Raw genomic sequence first — 22430 nt, 5'->3', positions numbered from 1 at the left:
TACCCCAGTGGCAAAGTTTTATTTTATTTTGCTTTGTTAAACCTGTATATCAGGTTTGCTGTCACAGATACTTGAGCCTTACATATGGGGCTGTGGCAGTACCAAAGACAAAAAATATTTGGAAACATTGTGCTAATTAAATACTTTTCATTACAGATTTGAATGCTAGAATGGCATGTAACTGTAATGTTAAAGATGGATATGTCTCTGTATCACATCAACGTTAGAGTTTTTGCAGGTCACATCAGGAAAAATTTTTTATTTTCTTTCCTGTTAACAAAATATACTGGCAGTTTTGCAGATTGTCTTTTATAACGATCATATTAACCACTGATTAGGTAGCACCTGTGGAACAAACTACTATATTCAAATACAAAAAATAAATAAATAAATATTAATACATTTCAGAAGGTCAGAAAATACATTAGAGATGAATGGAAAATAATTGTTCTGGAGCAAAAAAAATAAATAAATAAAAATTATGCATGCATTTCTGCCGTCTAGTTGCATGCCAGCGTTTAGAGTTTTTACTGGGTTTCTCACCCCCATACAAACGTTTTAGAAGATATCACAGCTATTCTGCTACAGTGTTTTTGAGAACAACAAACATCAATGTCACATTAAAACATGCTGATTTCATGCAAACTGTAATAATTTACTTCACCTAAAAATATATTGAGCCATTTCTGAAATGCTTTAAAAGAGGAACCTTCTCATTGCTACAGAATCCAACAGCACATAGTAACATATAACAGATTTACTTTATTGCATGATTTTTTTAAACAATCGCTGAATAACGGCAAGCAAATGTTACATACACAAATGATAAAAAAATAAAAAAGGCTACAAATACTTGTAGGACGATACTGTAATCAAAACTTGTATTAAGCTGCCAAATTTACAATGCTCTGCAAATCCACCAAAAGAAAAACTAATGACATATGGACCATGAGTTCTCATTCTCAACTGACTAACAGTCTTTACAGTGGGTATTAAGATACTGTACCTGAAATTCAAACCAGCTCTTTCAAAGAACCCAAATTGGAGCTATTGGAGTCTAACTAAAGCAGAGTTTGATAGTTGGACATGACAATGTGAGGGATCTTTCAGAATCTGACGGTTACTTTCAACGCATGTATAAGATAAGATAAGATAAGATAATTGAGAAAATGGAGTCTGGTCAGTTTAGGACTGTGATTTTGAAGCACCGTGACAGTCATCGTCTGGAGGACAATCAACAAAGTCAGCCAGCATGGAGGCCATAGCCTCATCATCTATCTGGATAAGGAGAGATGAAGCAAGAGAACAGAGTGAGTTTGAGGGAACATGGAGTAAGCCACAACTGCATCACCTAGTGTCTGCGTGTGTTTAAATGCCATTACCAGAAAAAACAAAAGAGTACAAGTCAAGTAGTGAACATGTAAACATTAGGCTCTTAATTGTACACAAATAAGACATTACTGCAAGTAATCAGCATTAAATACTAAGTATTTTGATTTGTTTTGGTTTCCTCAATTGTTCAGACAACAAATTTAGACTATGGCCAGAAGCATACAATACGCAAGTAAGCAAAGGCAATACATGGCAAATGCATAGCAAAGTTAAGGTCCCTTAGGGAACATAAGGACATATCTAGCATGCATTCATGCATTACTGTATTGGTAACAAACCTCAACAGTTACCTTCAAATGTCTGTGCCATTAAACCAGATGTGTTATTCAGGCAGGGAGCTATAAACAGTTTACGCTAATGGAAGCTATTGTGTACCATGAGGCAATGCCGAGAATGCATGAAATCGAGCTTGTTGTGCAACTAGAAGCATTTGCTTTCATGTATCATTTAGAGCATGTTTTGGGCCTGAGAGAAAAAACTGTTAGATTGCCATGTGTATGTATTTACAGACTGCTTAGCATTGCTGAGCTACCTTTTTCTTTTCGGTGCCTTGTTCAGTACACTCTCCTTCCTCCCGATCCTCCATTTTCCTCTTTGTTCCTCTTGCATCTGCGTCGTCTCCCTGTTCTTCACTTGCTTTATCTTCTTCAGGTGTCTCATCTACACTCTGTAACACAGATTGCTCTAATGTTTGTGAACTCTGAATGGTTTTGTTCTCTGGCGGTAATTCTGGCCCTTGCTCTTGAATTTCACTCTCTACAGTCAATTGCTGAGACTGCTGAGATGGTCCAGCATCTTCTGTGGCAGTGAGGACTTCTGGTCCTGGCACTTCCTGCTCCCATGTTCTCAATTCTGATTCAACTGCCTCCACTGTGGTGTCCTCTTCATGCTCCTCTGCATCTCCACTGATTAGAAGAGTTTCTATTGGCCGCTTGTCAACCTCAGCTTCACTTCTCTCGACTGCTCCAATGTTCTCAATTTCCTCCACTGTCCCTTTCCCCTTAATCCCATCATCAGCGTAGACGCTCCTCACACCCTCCATTTCCTCGATCCCTTCTCCTACCTCTCCCTCTCTCTCCATGCAGAACATTCCCAATCCTTGCTGCTCCTCGGCCTCGATCATCACCTCAGCTTCCTCCTTGCCCATCGTTCCTCTTCTGTTGTTGTGTACCTCTAAAGGCTGGATCTCCTCACTTTCCTCTTCGTCGTCCTCCTCTTCCTCTTCTTCATCGTATTCATCAAACTCTTCCCCCTCGTAGTACTCCTCATCTTCCGGGAAGTCGCTGCCTTCCCCCTCCTCCTCTTCATCCTCTAGGCCTTCTTCCTCCTCCTCCTCCTCTCCTAATTCATCCTCATCTTCCATCGCTTCTTCTTCCTCCTCTTCATCGTCTGAACTGTTGATGTTAATTACGTTTTGGTCCATCTCATTTCCTGTAGGCTGCTGTTGGAGATGACGGCTAGTTTGGACTAGCTGGTTTTGAAGCTGCATCTGTAGAGATAAGCCCAGTGTAGGTGGCTGGCCACCTGGAGAAGTCTGCATCAGCATCTGCTGAAGCTGAGGATCACCTGTCAGCGAATCTGCAAGACCACCAGGTGATGCTGAGAGTGGAGCTGTAGTAGAGTTCAGAGAAGGCACCAGTGAGACAAGCTGGGCTGTCTGGCTTGGTCCAGGAAAAGAATTAATATTACTGGCGTTAGTTGGATGAATCTGGTGGGGAATGGATGTGGGCAGCTCGTTGGTTAGTGATGTTTCAACTGATCCAACCTCACCCACTACTGGGGCTATGGGTGGCAGGGTGCCTCCTGGTGGTGGTACTGGTAATGTTTGTGCATTAGCAGCACCATCTTGTATCTCCATCATCATACCTGGTGGCATTATGACCACACTATCATCTGAATCACTCTCCAAGGAGATCTCCACATCCTCCGGCTCCTCCTTGTCAAAGCGGACAAAAACTTGGCATTGGCTTTCTGGGGCTCCCAGTCCCGACAGCTCACCTGGTTGGACTGGAGATAGCAACAATTCACCTGGGGTGGCAGTAGCACCTGCTGCAGTTGAAAGAACTGGAGCCAAAGGAAGATGGTTCTCCAGAGAGCCAAGGAGGGTAGCAGCGCCTAAACCCACGGGATGCCTGGCAGAGAAGGGTGGACCTGTTGAGGGGCCCCCAAGAAGGGTAGGGATGGATAGTGAGGGGTTCTGGCCAGAAGAAAGGACAGGGGCAGATGGGGTGGATTTGAGAGTTAGAGGACTGAGAGGGAGGGAGATTGAGGGTGTGCGAGGGTGAATAAGGGTGTTGCATATTGTGAGGGCCTCGGCACAAAATGACGAAACCTGTGGGGTAGCAAGGAAAAAAAAAAAAATGTGCATAAGGGTCGATGTGCAAGACCAGCACAAATTTGACTACAACATATAACGAAGGAGACAATACCACCATTGTTCAACCCAGAGTAACGCAGTAACTGATAAACTCTTAATCTTCAATTGGATTTCAATGATTTGTGCACTGCGACCAAATGAAACCTTAGAAAAAACTTGCACTTAAACTGCCGATACAATCTTCCAAAATAATAGTCAAGATAACAGAGCACATAAGTTAGACAGCTATGGAGAAATCCGATGTGTGTGAAGAAACACAAAGAGAGTCAGCTCTATGCCTGGGCAATCCTCACTTGGAAGTTTCTATTCAAGCGTAAAAATAGGCTAAAGTTGACTTACAGAGACAATAAAAAACCAGTTTGCCACGAGTACCGTTTCTTTTTATGTCTCAATACTTCCCTTTACACTTTTGTAAACATGAAACACGGTATCCAGTTACAGGCTCATGTGTCATTACAGGCAAATATCCCCTCCACCACCCAGATTTTACTGAAAGGCAACTGAAAGCAAGCACCCACATAAGAGCGCAAATGCTTTCTCTTTAAAAACGAATATCTATACACGTCAGTAATCACACTGACATTTTTAACATCTTAGTGTGTTCAGACAGGTTGGGTGAATATAGCGTTTGTAAATCTCAGCTTGTTTAAACTGAAATGTACACAAAGAGCTAGATTTTGAGAAACAGATTTCGCAAATCCCTGGCTTAAAGACTTATGAAGTATACATTAAAAATTATCTAGGCATAATCGAGTCATTTCTAGGTTCTTTGTGCCTGGAACCCCTTCTGTAAATGAAAACAAACATCTTGTCAAATGCTGACACCAACATCAACAGTTACATATTAGTACGTGCATGGCATGTTCAGTGGTTTTGCTTTTAATGGCACAAAATGCACTTGAAGTCACAACAATTGAAACTACCTGTTTGTGAAAGATAAAATACAGTGTGCAAGTGAGACCACTAAAGTGAGGCTCCCTCTAATGGGTACCAACATTCATATGCAAAATTTTAAAGCAATATTAAGGGTAATTCTTTAAACTAATATCCATGTGCGAATTTCAACTCATCCCTACCGTTTATAATGAATGGGACATGCGTTTGCATTAAATATACCTATAATAGAAGATTAGCATCCAAAGCAAGCTGGAGGGTTTAATCACAGAAAAGTGAACCTTCTATTTCTGTTAAAGTACTAGCATGAATTCGCAAGGGGAAAAAGTGTTATTTAAGCATTAAAGTGGTCTAATTCGTCGTTTTGAGATGAGACTACTTTTCTAGGGTGGAAGAACTTCTGATTATGCCTTTCTGACATACAGGTGCATCTCAATAAATTAGAATGTCGTGGAAAAGTTCATTTATTTCAGTAATTCAACTCAAATTGTGAAACTCGTGTATTAAATAAATTCAATGCACACAGACTGAAGTAGTTTAAGTCTTCGGTTCTTTTAATTGTGATGATTTTGGCTCACATTTAACAAAAACCCACCAATTCACTATCTCAAAAAATTTGAATATGGTGACATGCCAATCAGCTAATCAACTCAAAACACCTGAAAAGGTTCTCTGAGCCTTCAAAATGGTCTCTCAGTTTGGTTCACTAGGCTACACAATCATGGGGAAGACTGCTGATCTGACAATTGTCCAGAAGACAATCATTGACACCCTTCACAAGGAGGGTAAGCCACAAACATTCATTGCCAAAGAAGCTGGCTGTTCACAGAGTGCTATATCCAAGCATGTTAACAGAAAGTTGAGTGGAAGGAAAAAGTGTGGAAGAAAAAGATGCACAACCAACCGAGAGAACCGCAGCCTTTTGATTGTCAAGCAAAATCGATTCAAGAATTTGGGTGAAATTCACAAGGAATGGACTAAGGCTGGGATCAAGGCATCAAGAGCCACCACACACAGACATGTCAAGGAATTTGGCTACAGCTGTCGTATTCCTCTTGTTAAGCCACTCCTGAACCACAGACAACGTCAGAGGCGTCTTACCTGGGCTAAGGAGAAGAAGAACTGGACTGTGGCCCAGTGGTCCAAAGTCCTCTTTTCAGATGAGAACAAGTTTTGTATTTCATTTGGAAACCAAGGTCCTAGAGTCTGGAGGAAGGGTGGAGAAGCTCATAGCCCAAGTTGCTTGAAGTCCAGTGTTAAGTTTCCACAGTCTGTGATGATCTGGGGTGCAATGTCATCTGCTGGTGTTGGTCCATTGTGTTTTTTGAAAACCAAAGTCACTGCACCCGTTTACCAAGAAATTTTGGAGCACTTCATGCTTCCTTCTGCTGACCAGCTTTTTAAAGATGCTGATTTCATTTTCCAGCAGGATTTGGCACCTGCCCACACTGCCAAAAGCACCAAAAGTTGGTTAAATGACCATGGTGTTGGTGTGCTTGACTGGCCAGCAAACTCACCAGACCTGAACCCCAGAGAGAATCTATGGGGTATTGTCAAGAGGAAAATGAGAAACAAGAGACCAAAAAATGCAGATGAGCTGAAGGCCACTGTCAAAGAAACCTGGGCTTCCATACCACCTCAGCAGTGCCACAAACTGATCACCTCCATGCCACGCCGAATTGAGGCAGTAATTAAAGCAAAAGGAGCCCCTACAAAGTATTGAGTACATATACAGTAAATGAACATACTTTCCAGAAGGCCAACAATTCACTAAAAATGTTTTTTTTTATTGGTCTTATGATGTATTCTAATTTTTTGAGATAGTGAATTGGTGGGTTTTTGTTAAATGTGAGCCAAAATTATCACAATTAAAAGAACCAAAGACTTAAACTGCTTCAGTCTGTGTGCATTGAATTTATTTAATACACAAGTTTCACAATTTGAGTTGAATTACTGAAATAAATGAACTTTTCCACGACATTCTAATTTATTGAGATGCACCTGTAAATCATGGAGTTGGCAAATAGTGCTTTCCAGCTCATTACATCACGCTCACTTCCTGGTATTCTCACACAGATACCAAGCGAAAGTAACCTGGTTTACTTTCTCAGGGTCATGCTTTGACCTAGGATGTTCCCTCACCATGATGTGATCTCTCCGACCATGGCTGAAGGCAGACACAGCGCAGGAGAGGGGAGGAGGCCAGCGGGGAGAGGGCACCAGCACAAGTGCCAGTAAGAGGCGGTAGAGCTCTCGTCGTGGGGTAGGGCTGCCATACTGCCCACTAACAGCACCAACCTCCAAGGCACAGTGTGCCTGCTGCTGTAGCTTCACACACAGAGGCACCACCAGGTCTTGTAACCTCTAACAAGGGAGGAAATGTTTAGAAGAACATGCAACACACATCATGTACATATTATAATTTATAAAAATTTGAGCTGGAATATACTTGTATCATAAAAAAAAGACATCAAAACTTAAATATCCTGTAAGGAAATGCACATTACTTTATAGACCAGTGTAATAAACTAACCTTATGCAGATCTTCCTTCAACAAAGTTCCACTTGTCAGAATAATTTGTCTAAGTGCTGCAAAAAACAAAAACAAACTCTAAATTGGTGAAGAATATTAATTTCTGCAAGTAAAAGTAGAAATATATTGAATGTCACAAAGCCCTCACCTCGAAGAGCAGCAACACATGTGTCTTGATTGGCTAGCACGTCTCCTTTCCTCTGCAGCAAGACTCCGTCACCCATTCCCAAACCTTTCGTTCGACGAGGTCCGGGCTTACCACCAGAAACAACCAGGTCATTCATGGCTAACTGTTGTCCTGAACGAAGCTAAACACACACAAAAAAAAGAAATTAAAATATTTCTATTGATTTTATATTTAGCACGAATGGCAAATAGAATAATTGTTTTCAATTTTATTTCCTCAATTTTGTTACAAATACCCTTAATCTTAAAGATTTCTCACCTTAACTGCTTCTGATCCTGGTGTGATGTCACCCATCAGATGAGTGAATAGTAAAACTGTGTGAGAGGGGCTTCCTTGAAGCAAAGAGGCACCACTTACTCTTACCCAGAGTTCTAAAATACGGTATACAGCCACACGCACTGCGCTATTGGAAAAACAGCACAATTAAATGCAAAGAAATTAATCAAGGACAACAAGATCAATGTCTACTTTAAAATCAGTGACACTTGTTTGTTTCACACCTTTCACACTTGGGATTGTTCGTGGCATTTGCTTGCATATGAATGCCACGAACAATCCCACACCGCTTTAAAGCGAACTGAACTCCTACCATCTTGGTGTGCTTTGCCTATGACATGTATTGTAAACGCAAAGGGCACTAGGTTCATTCAATTCCAAATATTTATCAGCCAAAGCTAATGACAGGCAAAGACACAGGAAGTGATGCGCCATTTATTCCAGTTTCATGGAGAATGAGGGCATAAAAAAAAGCTTTGTAAACTACACACAAACTCTCTCTCTCTCTCTCGATATAGATATACACACACACACACCTACACCTTTCGGACTAAATTCTAGAAACTGTTGTGCATGAAAATCCCATGAGATCATCAGTTACAGAAATACTCACACCAACCCATCTGGCACAACAATCATGCCACGGTCCAAATCATTGAGATAAATTTTTGATGTGAACATTAACTGAAGCTCTTGACCCGTATCTGCATGATTTTATGCAATGCAGCCAGAAGATGGCTGATTAGATAATCGCATGGACGATTGTTGGTGCCAGCCGGGCTGGTTTGAGTATTTCTGTAACTGTTGATCTCCTGGGAGTTTCATGCACAACAGTCTCTAGAATTTACTCCAAATGGTGCCAAAAACAAAAACATCCAGTGAGCGGCAGTTCTGTGGATAGAAATGCCTTGTTGATGAAAGAGGTTAACAGAGAATGGCCAGACTGCTTTGAACTGACAAAATCTACAGTAACTCAGATAACCGCTCTGTACTATGGTGGTGAGAAGAAGGGTTGGCGCAGTTTTGGCGGCACAAGGGGGACCTACATAATATTAGGCAGGTGGTTTTAATGTTGTGGCTGATCAGTGTGTGTGTGTGTGTGTGTGTGTGTGTATATATATATATATATATATATATATATATATATATATATATACACACACACACACACATACATACACACACATACATACACACACACATACACCCACCCAGCCACCCACACACCACCGGTCTGCTGAATGCTTAATTCTGATTGGTTGACGGACATTCTAAGGTGTGCAATTATTTTTCAAGTAAACGCACGGCTATGAAGTAGTTCCAGGTCTTGACCACATAACGGTTCCATATCACTTCACGAAATTATTTCAGCGAGCCCTACAGGCTACCACAACAAAATAAACAATTAAAGGGGGCCTGGGTAGCTCAGTGGTAAAATACGCTGGCTACCACCCCTGGAGTTTGCTAGTTCGCTAGTTCGAATCCCAGGGCATGCTGAGTGACTCCAGCCAGGTCTCCTAAGCAACCAAATTGGCCCGGTTGCTAGGGAGGGTAGAGTCACATGGGGTAACCTCCTCGTGGTCGCTATAATGTGGTTTGTTCTCGGTGGGGCGCATGGTGAATTGAGCATGTGCTCCTTGAAACAACCACACCATCTTTTTCCAGAGCAGCCTGTATTTCTCCTCAGGTTACCTGTGGGTTTTTCTTTGTATCCCAAACAATTCTTCTGGCAGTTGTGGCTGAAATCTTTCTTGGTCTACCTGACCTTGGCTTGGTATCAAGAGATCCCCGAATTTTCCACTTCTTAATAAGTGATTGAACAGTACTGACTGGCATTTTCAAGGCTTTGGATATCTTTTTATATCCTTTTCCATCTTTATAAAGTTCCATTACCTTGTTACGCAGGTCTTTTGACAGTTCTTTTCTGCTCCCCATGGCTCAGTATCTAGCCTGCTCATTGAATCCAGGTGAGAGCTAACAAACTCATTGACTATTTATACACAGGCACTAATTGCAATTTAAAAAGCCACAGGTGTGGGAAATTAACCTTTAATTGCCATTTAAACCTGTGTGTGTGTCACCTTGTGTGTCTGTAACAAGGCCAAACATTCAGGGGTGTGTAAACTTTTGATCAGGGCCATTTGGGTAATTTCTGTTATCATTATGATTTAAAAAGGAGCCAAACAACTATGTGATGATAAATGGCTTCATATGATCACTATCCTTAAAGACAGTTTGTTTTTGCATGATCAGTCATATTTTCAAAATCAATGCCAAATTCTGCCAGGGTATGCAAACTTTTAAGCACAACTGTATATATTAATATAATACGTATATCATACTTATTAATATATACAGTAATAAATTAATACTGCACTGTAAGTGTTAGGTCTGTGCGAGCCACCTACTGACAGCTGTGTCCCCCCCACTTTTAAAATGTCTGCTACGCCCCTGCATATCAGTGTAAACTCAAAAGTTAATCTTACAAGTGCATATAAACAAACATGTAACAAAATGTAGTAATGTAGTAAGTGTAATAAATGTGTAAATTATAAGGGACAATCATTCATTATAAAATATTTTTACTTAAAAAAACACTGTAAATATTAAAGAATTTAGCAAATAGGCTCTTGAAGCATCTATGTATGCATTGTAGTTTTGGTATAGTTGTTTTTACAACATAATTATTCAATAATTGTGTAATTTTATTTTCATTATTAGGTTCCAACCTTGTGAATATTTTGTTACAAATGTGTATGAAATTTCAAACAGTGACAACAGTTTGTATCACCATTAAAAATGCAATTTCATGTCATGTAAATTGATGTGAGATGTGAATGTGAAATTTGTACATTTTTAAGAAGCTAAAATGTGATTAAAATGCTGAAAAGCAAAATATAAAATAAAACGCACAATCTCACATACTATATTGCGTGATGTCATAAATATAAATACTATATACTGTATATGTGAAAATGTCCCATTCCAGGTTGGCTTATCTTTTTTAGTTGCAATACACTTACATGTCGTTAAAAGTTGGCAAGTAAAAACAAAACAAATTCTTGCCAATGCGATTCTTTCTCCAACGTGTCCGAAGAGGGCTGGAGAGCAAGGTGTCCTGCTCCGTTTGAATGGCTAGCTACCGTGATCGGTCACACACAGCATTAAAGTGCATCAAAATAACATTTGTTGTTTGAATTTAGTAAGGAAATTGACAATTTGAAAGCTGGAACTAAAGTAGTGTTTCTCCAAAAACACACTTCCAACTCAAAGTGAGCACATCACATTAGTGGATATGTAATGGTAAAACCTCTATATATTATACGCAGTCTATATGCAATTTGGAACAAAAGAAACTATGTTTGTTTTTCCTGGGATAGACAGTCCTTTTTTCCCAATAAACAAGTATGTTTGGCCGGATGGGGTTCCGTTGTTCTGCACACTCCGATAACATCATCATAGGATTACCATGTTGCATATCCCATATTGCATTATCCAACAACAATTGCAATGCAAGGGAACTGGCTGTCTACAGCAGCAGTGAAAATGAAACATTTACTTTCAGCTATCAAGGGTGTTTTATGTATACCTGTATGCTCTCTGCTGGCCTAGGCTAGCTTCCGGCAGAGGTGTCCATGCAGACAGAGACTGTGAAAAAAGTCTAGTGAGCACACTGCTATACTGCACCAGTCCACCACCAACACTGTATATAAAAATAAACAACACACAAATGACCAATCAGCTACGTCCACAGAAATTTCTTAAAGTAACTATAATGATTGCTATGCTCCTAGTGAGTATACATTTGGTGTGTGTCTGCTTACGCCTTGATGAGAGAAGAGAGCAGCTCAAGAGTGTCGCTGTGAATGGAGGGTAAAACCAACAGCTTCAGACTGCCCTCTCCTGTTGCACTCTGCAATTAACTCATTCCGTTAGTTTCCACATCAAACTTCTGCATTTACAGGGAATTTATATGATGCACATTTAGATGAACTGAGAAAGAGTAAAAGCGCTATAGCCTTACAATACTCTTAGTGTTGACTGCCAGGGCTCGACACACCAAATTGAGGACGTTTTGAACAGGTAGACGGACTGAAGAAGCTGGATCAACACTACAAGTGAGAAGTATGTCTCACTCTGGCCCAAAATCTCAAACATCATTATCATAAATACTACGCTCAAATTTCCATTTCAAATACATAGAACTAAATAGCATTTCTGGAACAATATCCGTTTTCCATTTAAGCAACAAAAAAATAAAAGTACCTAAGAGTGTGTTTAAGAGCCAGACAAATGGCTTTATAACGATGATGAAGCTGAAGAATCAATAGTGGATCTACTTCATCCAAGGGAAGGAAAGGCAGTTCCACACCAGGACCCTCATACTGCACCGTCCCTTCTGATATAGCGATGGAGCATAAAACAAGAACTTGACAAATAGGAACCTAGCCCTTTACTTCTCAATCAAATAGAACAAAAAAGGGGAAATTACAGTAACACATCACATACCTGGTTCTGATCCCTGGTATAACTGTCCAAGGATGCTATCGGCAGATGCTAAAAGGCAGTGTAGCTGATTGGTCCATCCTTCAGCCCTGTGCCCACCTCCCCCTCGTTCCAACACACCACCCAGGCAAGGCAACCGGGCATAACACTCACAAGCCATCTATCAACAAATAGAGAATGTGTACAAAAAGGTGTTGTGCAGTCAACACTAACACTAGACAACTAAACACAACTAACCTCTTGTATTTTGGGATTATCTGAGTCCATCCTGGACAGAAAATACGCACCAAGCTTTTCCTGTAAATGGAAATTTCTAGGATTAGCATTTCAGATACAATATAGGCTAAACTCGTCCAAACTTGCCCAAACTTGTCCAACAACTGACTAGTCAATTAGTGGGGACAAATACTAACATTAATATTATTTTTTGTTGTGGTTCTTTTAATGGGAGATGCATTTCTCAAATTAATTGAGATGCAACTTCTTGTAGAGCGTTTTTGCGTGATGATAACTTGTAAATTCACAGTCATTACAGTAAAACCCTCTGCAAGAAGTTTCTTCTCTTTAATGCTTTAGGTTTTAGTCTTTTTATGTGCAGCAGTTACAGTAAAGTGCCGCATCCACAATACATTTCAAGATGATCACTGTCAAACATTAAATGATCTGCAGTGAAAAATGTATTTATGAGGTGCTTTGAAATTATTAAAGTCTTTTGCTGATTCTGTCTGACACTGCTTAAATACACTGCCAGGCCCAAAAAAAAGGCACATACTCTAATATTTTGTTGGACCGCCTTTAGCTTTGATTTTCGGTGTGCATTTGTTGTGGCATTGTTTCGACAACCTTATGCAACATTTATTTCCATCCAGAGTTGCATACATTTTTGGCAGAGATCTTGTATTGATGACAGGACAGTCGAACCACTCCGTAAAGTCTTCACCAGCACATCCCAAAGACTTTCAATGGGGCTAAGGTCAGGACTCTGTGGTGGCCAGTTCTTGTGTGAAAATTATTCCTCATGCTCCCTGAACCACTCTTTCACAATTTGAGCCCGATGAATCTGGGCATTGTTATCCTGGAATATGCCCGTGCCATCAGGGAAGGAAAAAAATCCATTGATGGGATAACCTGATCATTCAGTACATTCAGGTAGACTGCAGACTTCATTTTATTGCCACATAACATTGCTGAGCCTAGACCTGACCAATAGAAGCAACCTCAGATCATAACACTGCCTCCAGAGGCTTGTACAGTGGGCACTATGCATGAAGGGTACATCGCTTCATGCGCTTAGCTTCTTACCCTGACGCGCCCATCGCTTTGGAATAGGGTAAATCTGGACTCATCAGACCACATGACCTTTTTCCATTGCTCCACAGTCCAATCTTTACGCTCCCTAGCAAACTGAAGTATTTTTCCCCTGATTAGCCTCATTAACAAGTGGCTTTCTTGTGGCCACATAGCTGTTTAGTCCCAATCCTGTAAGTTCTCGTCGCATTGTGCATGTGGAAATGCTCTTACTTTCACTATTAAATACAGTCGAGAGCTCTACTGTCAATTTTTAGGATGTTACTTAACCACGATCATTCAAGATTTTTTTCCTACCACATTTCTTCCAAAAAGCTGATGGTTCACCACTATCCTTCCAAGTTTTAATAATGCGTTGGACAGTTCTTAACCCAATTCCAGTGATTTCAGCAATCTCCTTGTTTTTAATTTTTTTTTTTTTGCTTGATGCAGGCCAATAATTTGCCCCTTTTGAAACACAGTAACATCGTTTCCACAACCACGGGATACATCTTCCGACATGGTTGTTTAAGAAAAGAGAAGTTACACACTGCATCAGTTAGGGTTAAAAGAATTGTTGCAAGCTGAAACATATTAATCACTGCAATAATGATCTAATCATAGGCTCTTAATTATCTGCTCATTTAATTCCAAACTGTGACTTTTTTTGGCCAGGCATTGTAGTTTTAGTAAAAAAAAGTTTTAAACTGCTTAATTTCGTGAATAGATGTGTACCTGCAAAATTATCTTGCAGTTCTGTGCATAGTTATGAGCAATAAGATGTTATAGTTTATCCTATTTATTTGTTGAATATCCGTTAGTCACCGCGTTGAATTGCTGCGCTTAGCGTGTGTATATCCCTCTGAAACAAGTCTGATTGGAGTCACGTGAAAATAATGTAGCTTAATTATGCATTATCCTTAACACTGACTAGTAGTTCAAGCAAACGAGCCACTGGTCGATTATGAAAATTTTCAGCTTTGCACATCCCTAACTTTAACAATCACTGTAAAAAACAAAAAACAAAATACAAAAAGATATGATTGACTCTGCTCACCCTCAGAGAGCCACAGGCCCGTGGGTAGTAGATCATACACGCCATCATTCCTTTCATTGCAGCTAGGTGGCACTATGAAAAGAGTTTACATTTAAGCTTTTTTTGGCACAACACCAAATTCAATTATAGCCTATGAACTAGCAACACAGTTCAGTTCAGTCCCTCCAGGATTTAAATCCTTCAAAATGCAACCAATCTCTGCATTATTTGTGGTAGCTTGCAATTTTATATAAATTCTGCACATTTTCTGCATATACTGTGAATCTGAGGTATTCCCATCGCTTTCCTCCATGTTTCCTCCTCTGCGTCACTAGGTGTCATTAACCCTGCATGTATGAACATGCAACGTCCAAGAACATTTGCCATTACACGAATGTTAAATTAAAGTGAAACCGGAATGTTTTGCATTCACAATCAAAATCCCCCGAACATTTTGCGTTAACTATCAAAATCCCTTCATAAACTTTTGTGGGACTGCAGACAGCACACAATCATCACACCTTATATTCGAATGAGACATATAAACCCTGCGTTAATGGCATTTCTATAGTGGTTAAAAATTCCCTTAGTTGGTTGGGGGCCTGGGTAGCTCAGTGAGTAAAGAAGCTGATTACCACCCCTGGAGTCACGAGTTCGAATTCAGGGCGCGCTGAGTGACTCCAGCCAGGTCTCCTAAGCAACCAAACTGGCCCAGTTGCTAGGGAGTGTAGAGTCACATGGGGTAACCTCCTCGTGGTCACTATAATGTGGTTCGCTCTCATTGGGGCACATGGTGAGTTGTGCATGGATGCCGCAGAGAATAGCATGAAGCCTCCACACACGCTACGTCTCTGCGGTAACGCTCTCAACAAGCCACGTGATAAGATGCGCGGGTTGACGGTCTCAACTGAGATTCATCCTCTGCCACCCGGATTGAGGCGAGTCACTATGCCACCACGAGGACTTAGAGCGCATTGGGAATTGGGCATGCCAAATTGGGGAGAAAAAAAAAAACCATTCCCTTAGTTGTATAATAAAATGTGATTAACATTTGAAGTGCTTAATGCAGTACGAATCCTTGTTGGCAGAGGCTATTTACACTAACTCCACCCACCATTGATCAGACCAAACTCAAGACAGCCACAACAGATTTATTTGGGGTCAACTGCTAATCAAATGAAGGCAGGTATTTTTGGATTTTTCATGATGGGGCGGAGACATTAAACTGGTTAACGGTTTGGATAACTAAGTGACTATTTGCGCTCCAATAGTCTTGTAAAAACACAGTATTATACGACAAACTTCGCCCACGGGTGTAACGACGATATGTGTATCGAATCCCACTCCTTGACAAGCTTTTCCCCATGTCTCTACTCTTAATATTTCCTACAATACTGCTTATAGTAATAAATAAAAGACATTCCTCGCAATGATTTGGTCACAGTGAAGGTCGGGGAGTTGAGAGAAGGATTTGATCCGGATAAAATTAACCATGGTTTTACTGTAGTAATATTCAAGTAACCATGTGTTTTGGTGAAAACTATATAGTATTGATCTGCTAACCATGGTGTTACTACAGTAAAATGTTGTTAACATTAGTTAACAGTAACCATGTTTAATTTTGTGGTTACTATGATTTTACTTGAAAAATACCATGGTGATACTATGGTTACTGTAGCAAAACCATGGTTAATTTTTGTAAGGTAGGGTTAGGGGTAGGTGCAGGGTGTCTGTGGGACACTTAGTGCAAATAACCTCTGCCTATTTCAAAATATATATATAAAAAAAAAAATGCCATTTTCATGTAACATTTAAAATTCCACAAGTATTTGGAAAAAACAGATAAACTCACGGGCTGATTAGACAGTCGCATGAATAAGTAGGTGTACAGGTGTACCTAATAAAAAGTTCAGTGTTTGTACATAAATGCTCAAATATATGAACTATAATTGTATATGTTCGTATATGGCCATATATCAGATTTCTGTGGCAACAGGCCTAATTATTGAATCATCATTTGTGTTTTTAATTTACAAATGTTTTTGTAGGTCTGTTTTGTAGGCGGAAAAGTTTAATACAAAAATAACAAAATTCACAGGTTTCACCTAAATGTATGGTATTTGTATTGATTATTTTTTGCTTGCTAACTGCATATTTAGTTATTGTGCACTAAAATATTTACATGTAATTGCATTTACACCATCATTGTATAGCGGTGTAATTTGTATGATATTTGTGAGATTTCCCTGAAGAAAAAAAAAAAAAAAACATTATAAATCAGATTGCACAGCAATATTTGAGAGAATATGCAGCACTTCAAGTCATTTTGGGCTACAATAATCAGGAAAAAGTGCTGTGAAATCCTGGTGGGACTGAAAGTTCATCAAATCATGTATATAGGGTTCGACCACTACAATTGGCATTTCCTTCACTTTTCCAGCATGTGATTACAGGATAAGGATTTTTAAACTCAGTTTATAAAGATTACACTAGCAAAGAAACTTTTCTTGCCAATGAAATATTTTGGAACAAGAGCTTAACTATTAGTTTTTTCATGACTTTGTTTCATGATCTTATATTCATGATTTTATCAATTTTCATGATTTTTCTTACCTCAGATTTGAGACTGAGCAGGGAGGTCAGAATGCCCAGGATGGAGTTAAGGCCCACCTCCCTGGCCAGCTCTGGCAGCTGGGATGAGTACTGCAACAAGTCCTGCAGCACACTCACAGCAAGCTGCACTGTGGGTAGAGGGGCCTGTGACTGCATGTTTGGAAGGGAGAGTTATGCATTAATAAATAAGCTTAATCAGAACCAGAATGAGCTTTGTTGCAAAGTATGCTTAAACATACAACTTTGTCTTGGTGACAGCAGCTTCCAGTGCACAAACAATACAACAACAACCAAACAAAGATAATAATAATAAAATGAGAATATAATTTGTCTTGTGTACACACATACACACAGTACTGTGCAAAAGATGTTTCACAAAAGCATTTGTCTTCAGCTTTAGTGTGTCAATAGGAAATAAAAATGTTAGACTACCAAACATTACTTTTGCAAACAGAAAAGATTAGAATAGAAGAAAAGGGAGCCCTGCAACAGATGTCATGACCCCCACAAAGCCCCCCATAAACACATATTTACACACACAGTATTTTTATATATATGTGTGTGTGTGTGTGTGTATGTATGTATATATATATATATATATATATATATATATACACACACACACATACACACACACATACACGTGTGTGTATGTACTGTATAAATATGTGTGTGTGTGTATATATATATATATATATATACATACATACACACACACACACACACACACACACACACACACACACACACAGTATATATATACGTTATTTTAAAGATAATTTTGTAAAAATCCAAATAACTTTACAGATCATTATTGTAAAGGGTTTAAACAATGTTTTCCATGCTTGTTCAATGAACCATAAACAAATAATGAACATGCACCAGTGGAACAGCTTACAGATGGTAGGCAATTAAGGTCACAGTTATAAACACTTGGAACACCAAAAAGACCTTTCTACAGACTCTGAAAAACACCAAAAGAAAGATGCCCAGGGTCCCTGCTCATCTGCGTGAATGTCCCTTAGGACTGCAGATGTGGCAAGGGCAATAAATTGCAATGTCCGTACTGTGAGATGCCAAAGACAATGCTACAGGGAGACAGGAAGGACAGCTAATCATCCTCACAGTGGCAGACCACGTGTAACAACACCTCCACAGGATCGGTACATCCAAATATCACACCTGTGGGACAGGTACAGGATGGCAACAATAACTGCCCAAGTTACACCAGGAACGCACAATCCCTCCATCAGTGCTCAGACTGTAAGCAATAGGCTGAGAGAGGCTGGACTGAGGGCTTGTAGGCCTGTTGTAAGCCAGGTCCTTACCAGACATCATCGGCAACATGGGCACAAACCCACCTTTGCTGGACCAGACAGGATTGGCAAAAAGTGCTCTTCACTGACGAGCCACGGTTTTGTCTCACCAGGGGTGATGGTCGGACTCGCGTTTATCGAAGGTATGAGCATTACACCAAGGCCTGTACTCTGGAGTGGGATCGATTTGGAGGTGGAGGGTCTGTCATGGTCTGGGGCTATGTGTCACAGCATCATCGGACTGAGCTTGTTGTCATTGCCTGCAATCTCAACGCTGTGCATTACAGGGAAGACATCCTCCTCCTTCATGTGGTACCCTTCTTGCAGGCTCATCCTGACATGACCCTCCAGCATGACAATGCCACCAGCCATACTGCTCGTTCTGTGCATGATTTCCTGTAAGACAGGAATGCCAGTATTCTGCCATGTCCAGCGAAGAGCCCAGATCTCAATCCCACTGAGCACATCTGGGACCTGTTGGATTGGAGGGTGAGGGCTAGGGTCATTCTCCCCAGAAATGTCTGGGAACTTGCAAGTGCCTTGGTGGAAGAGTGGGGTAACATCTCACAGCAAGAACTGGCAAATCTGGTGCAGTCCATGAGGAGGAGATGCACTGCAGTCCTTAATGCAGCTGGTGGCCACACCAGGTACTGACTGTTGCTTTTGATTTTGATCCCACCTTTGTTCAGGGACACATTATTCCATTTCTGTTAGTCACATGTCTGTGAAACTTGCTCAGTTTATGTCTTAGTTGTTGAATCTTTTTAAGTTCATACAAATATTTACACGTTAAGTTTGCTGAAAATAAAAGCAGTTGAAAATGAGGATGTTTCTTTTTTTGCTGAGTTATATATGTGTGTGTGTGTGTATTTTATATACACACTCACACATACAGTTGTGCTCAAAAGTTTGCATACCCTGGCAGAAATTGTGAAATTTTGGCATTGATTTTGAAAATACGGCTGATCATGCAAAAAAAAAAAAAAAAAAAAAAAAAAAAAAAAAAAAAACTGTCTTTTAAGGATAATGATCATATGAAGCCATTTATTATCACAGTTGTTTGGCTCCTTTTTAAATCATAATGATAACAGAAATCACCCAAATGGCCCTGATCAAAAGTTTACATACCCTTGAATGTTTGGCCTTGTTACAGACACACAAGGTGACACACACACAGGTTTAAATGGCAATTAAAGGTTAATTTCCCACACCTGTGGCTTTTTAAATTGCAATTAGTGCCTGTGTATAATAGTCAATGAGTTTGTTAGCTCTCGTGTGGATGCACTGAGCAGGCTAGATACTGAGCCATGGGGAGCAGAAAAGAACTGTCAAAAGACCTGCGTAAAAGGTAATGGACTTTATAAAGATGGAAAAGGATATAAAAAGATATCCAAAGCCTTGAAAATGCCAGTCTGTACTGTTCAATCACTTATTAAGAAGTGGAAAATTCAGGGATCTCTTGATTCCAAGCCAAGGTCAGGTAGACCAAGAAAGATTTCAGCCACAACTGCCAGAAGAATTGTTCGGGATACAAAGAAAAACCCACAGGTAACCTCAGGAGAAATACAGGCTGCTCTGGAAAAAGATGGTGTGGTTGTTTCAAGGAGCACAATATGATGATACTTGAACAAAAATGAGCTGCATGGTCGAGTTGCCAGAAAGAAGCCTTTACTGCACCAATGCCACAAAAAAAGCCCGACATGCCTCACAGCTTCTGGCACACTGTAATTTGGAGCGACGAGACCAAAATAGAGCTTTATGGTCACAACCATAAGCGCTATGTTTGGAGAGAGGTCAACAAGGCCTATAGTGAAAAGAATACCATCCCCACTGTGAAGCATGGTGGTGGCTCACTGATGTTTGGGGGGGGCGGGGGGAGAGCTCTAAAGGCATGGGGAATCTTGTGAAAATTGATGGCAAGATGAATGCAGGACGACCAAAGACTTTGCATGACCTGGAGGCATTTTGCCAAGACGAATGAGCAGCTATACCACCTGCAAGAATTTGGGGCCTCATAGACAACTATTACAAAAGACTGCACGCTGTCATTGATGCTAAAGGGGCAATACACAGTATTAAGAACTAAGGGTATGCAGACTTTTGAACAGGGGTCATTTCAGTTTTTTTCTTTGTTGCCATGTTTTGTTTTATGATTGTGCCATTCTGTTATAACCTACAGTTGAATATGAATACCATAACAAATAAAAGAAATGTGTTTTGCCTGCTCATTCATGTTTTCTTTAAAAATGGTACATATATTACCAATTCTCCAAGGGTATGCAAACACAACTGTACATATATACACACACACATACACACTGGTTTACATGTTTTATGGGGACTTTCTATAGACATAATGGTTTTTATACTGTACGAACTATAGATTCTATCCCCTAACCCTACCGCTAAAGCTAACCCTCACAGAAAACTTTCTGCATTTTTACATTTTCCAAGAACATCATTGAATATGATTTATAAGCTGTTTTCCTCATGGGGACAGACAAATTGTCCCAACAACGTCAAAAATTTCAGGTTTTACTATCCTTATGGGGACATTTGGTCCCCACAAAGTGATAAATACCCGCATTCACACACACACACACACACACACACATATTATATATATATATATATATATATATATATATATATATATATATATATATATATATATATTTATTATGTGTGTGTATACTTCGAGTATATATACACACACACAGAAAAATACACAATAAGACAAAAAATAACATATGTACAAATATGTTATATAGAGAACAGAGGGAAACCAGTCCATTTTCTCTACTTTTCTTAATTTTCACTTCCATTCTAGCCAACACTTGAAACTTAGCATCATTAAATTATTCAGAATATTTTTGGCTTTTGTTTACAACATTGCTTGTAATGTTCCTCATTTGCAACTTGCTTTGGATCAAAGCATCTGCTAAATGATTAAATGTAAAAATAAAGCTGATTAATTGATCATCCCCCAAGAGTGCCGAAAAACAGCAAGGTAATTGTCACAAGGCATATCTTACCTGGATGACCTGCTGCAGCGATCGCAGCCATGAGAGGCAATGCTGCTGAAACACTTCACTTGAACTGTCCTTTACCAGCACAGACAGCAGACAAAGACCCTCAAACCTGAAGCACAATTATGATCACCCCATTCAGATGACACAATTATACTGACACACATAATGACACAAAGTGTCTTTAACTTGGCATTGTGCAACTTTGGGTACTGAGAGACTTGCAGAACGAGGAAGGTTAAATTAAAGCAGTTTTACTCTAATGTTAGTGTTCACCTGGTCTTACTTGACCCAAGTCGTGCATTACTGATGCCCACCAGACCACCCACAGCTCCCGTGCTCTACAAACACAAATCAAATTATACATTAATAACACAAACAAACAGATGAATGACTCTTCAGAATGTTTTCAAATTAAACAGATATACGAGTATATTTAAAAGAAAGAAATAAGAGACAAGCACTACTGTTAAACTACTGATAAGAGCTTAATTGCAAGACGTAGAGTAAATAAGAGCAATGACAATTCATCATGTATATCATTAATAATACAATTAGAACATTTCATATTCAACTACTCAAGAGCCTTCAGAAGTATCTTGTTTAAACAGCGAGAGTGAATAGAAAGTAAACAACACACATCCCTTTACACACTCGACTCAGAATAAACACATTTTCTGCAATGTATAACCAAGCGACGAAGAATTCCCTCACTATAAAAAATTAAATGTATATAATATTTACTATAATATGGGCGTTTTGATTATCGAGAGTCGCACGCTTGCAGTGTAGACAATAACTGCACGAGACATCTCAGTCGTACCTGAGTACTGACCACTCCATGCTCACGGTAGTTTGCTAGAAGAGCGGGCAGGTATTCAGATCTCTCCTCTTTCAGAACAGACACCAGACCCTCTGTTATCCGTGTTATGTTGGGGCCATGCAGCCAAGCCGCTGAAGCCATCTTAGCGACCCTAAATGACG

The 22430-nt window shown here is 39.8% G+C and overlaps 1 protein-coding gene across 2 annotated transcripts; it reads right to left on the bottom strand.

Annotated features, from left to right (window-relative positions):
- Positions 1-239: 239 nt before the first annotated feature.
- LOC127413575 (proline-, glutamic acid- and leucine-rich protein 1-like) lies at positions 240-22430 on the bottom strand. 2 transcript variants are annotated; one of them, XM_051650826.1, is made up of 17 exons: positions 22270-22430; positions 21723-21787; positions 21453-21558; positions 17102-17251; positions 14510-14581; positions 12403-12462; positions 12169-12325; positions 11926-12058; positions 11684-11771; positions 11484-11572; positions 11249-11362; positions 7642-7786; positions 7345-7504; positions 7197-7252; positions 6806-7027; positions 1925-3724; positions 240-1278 (listed from the first exon to the last, which is right to left on the bottom strand). In XM_051650826.1, the coding sequence occupies exons 1-17, from the start codon at positions 22408-22410 to the stop codon at positions 1186-1188; spliced, it is 3651 nt and encodes a 1216-aa protein (XP_051506786.1). In that variant the 5' UTR covers positions 22411-22430; the 3' UTR covers positions 240-1185. The 2 variants fall into 2 exon arrangements, with proteins under 2 accessions (XP_051506786.1, XP_051506791.1); XM_051650831.1 differs by lacking the exons at positions 21453-21558; positions 22270-22430 and having other exon boundaries at positions 21723-21765.

Source organism: Myxocyprinus asiaticus, chromosome 2 (genome assembly GCF_019703515.2).
Source record: "Myxocyprinus asiaticus isolate MX2 ecotype Aquarium Trade chromosome 2, UBuf_Myxa_2, whole genome shotgun sequence".
Lineage (NCBI taxonomy): Eukaryota > Metazoa > Chordata > Actinopteri > Cypriniformes > Catostomidae > Myxocyprinus > Myxocyprinus asiaticus.
This window is presented reverse-complemented; position numbering and strand designations above follow the sequence as displayed.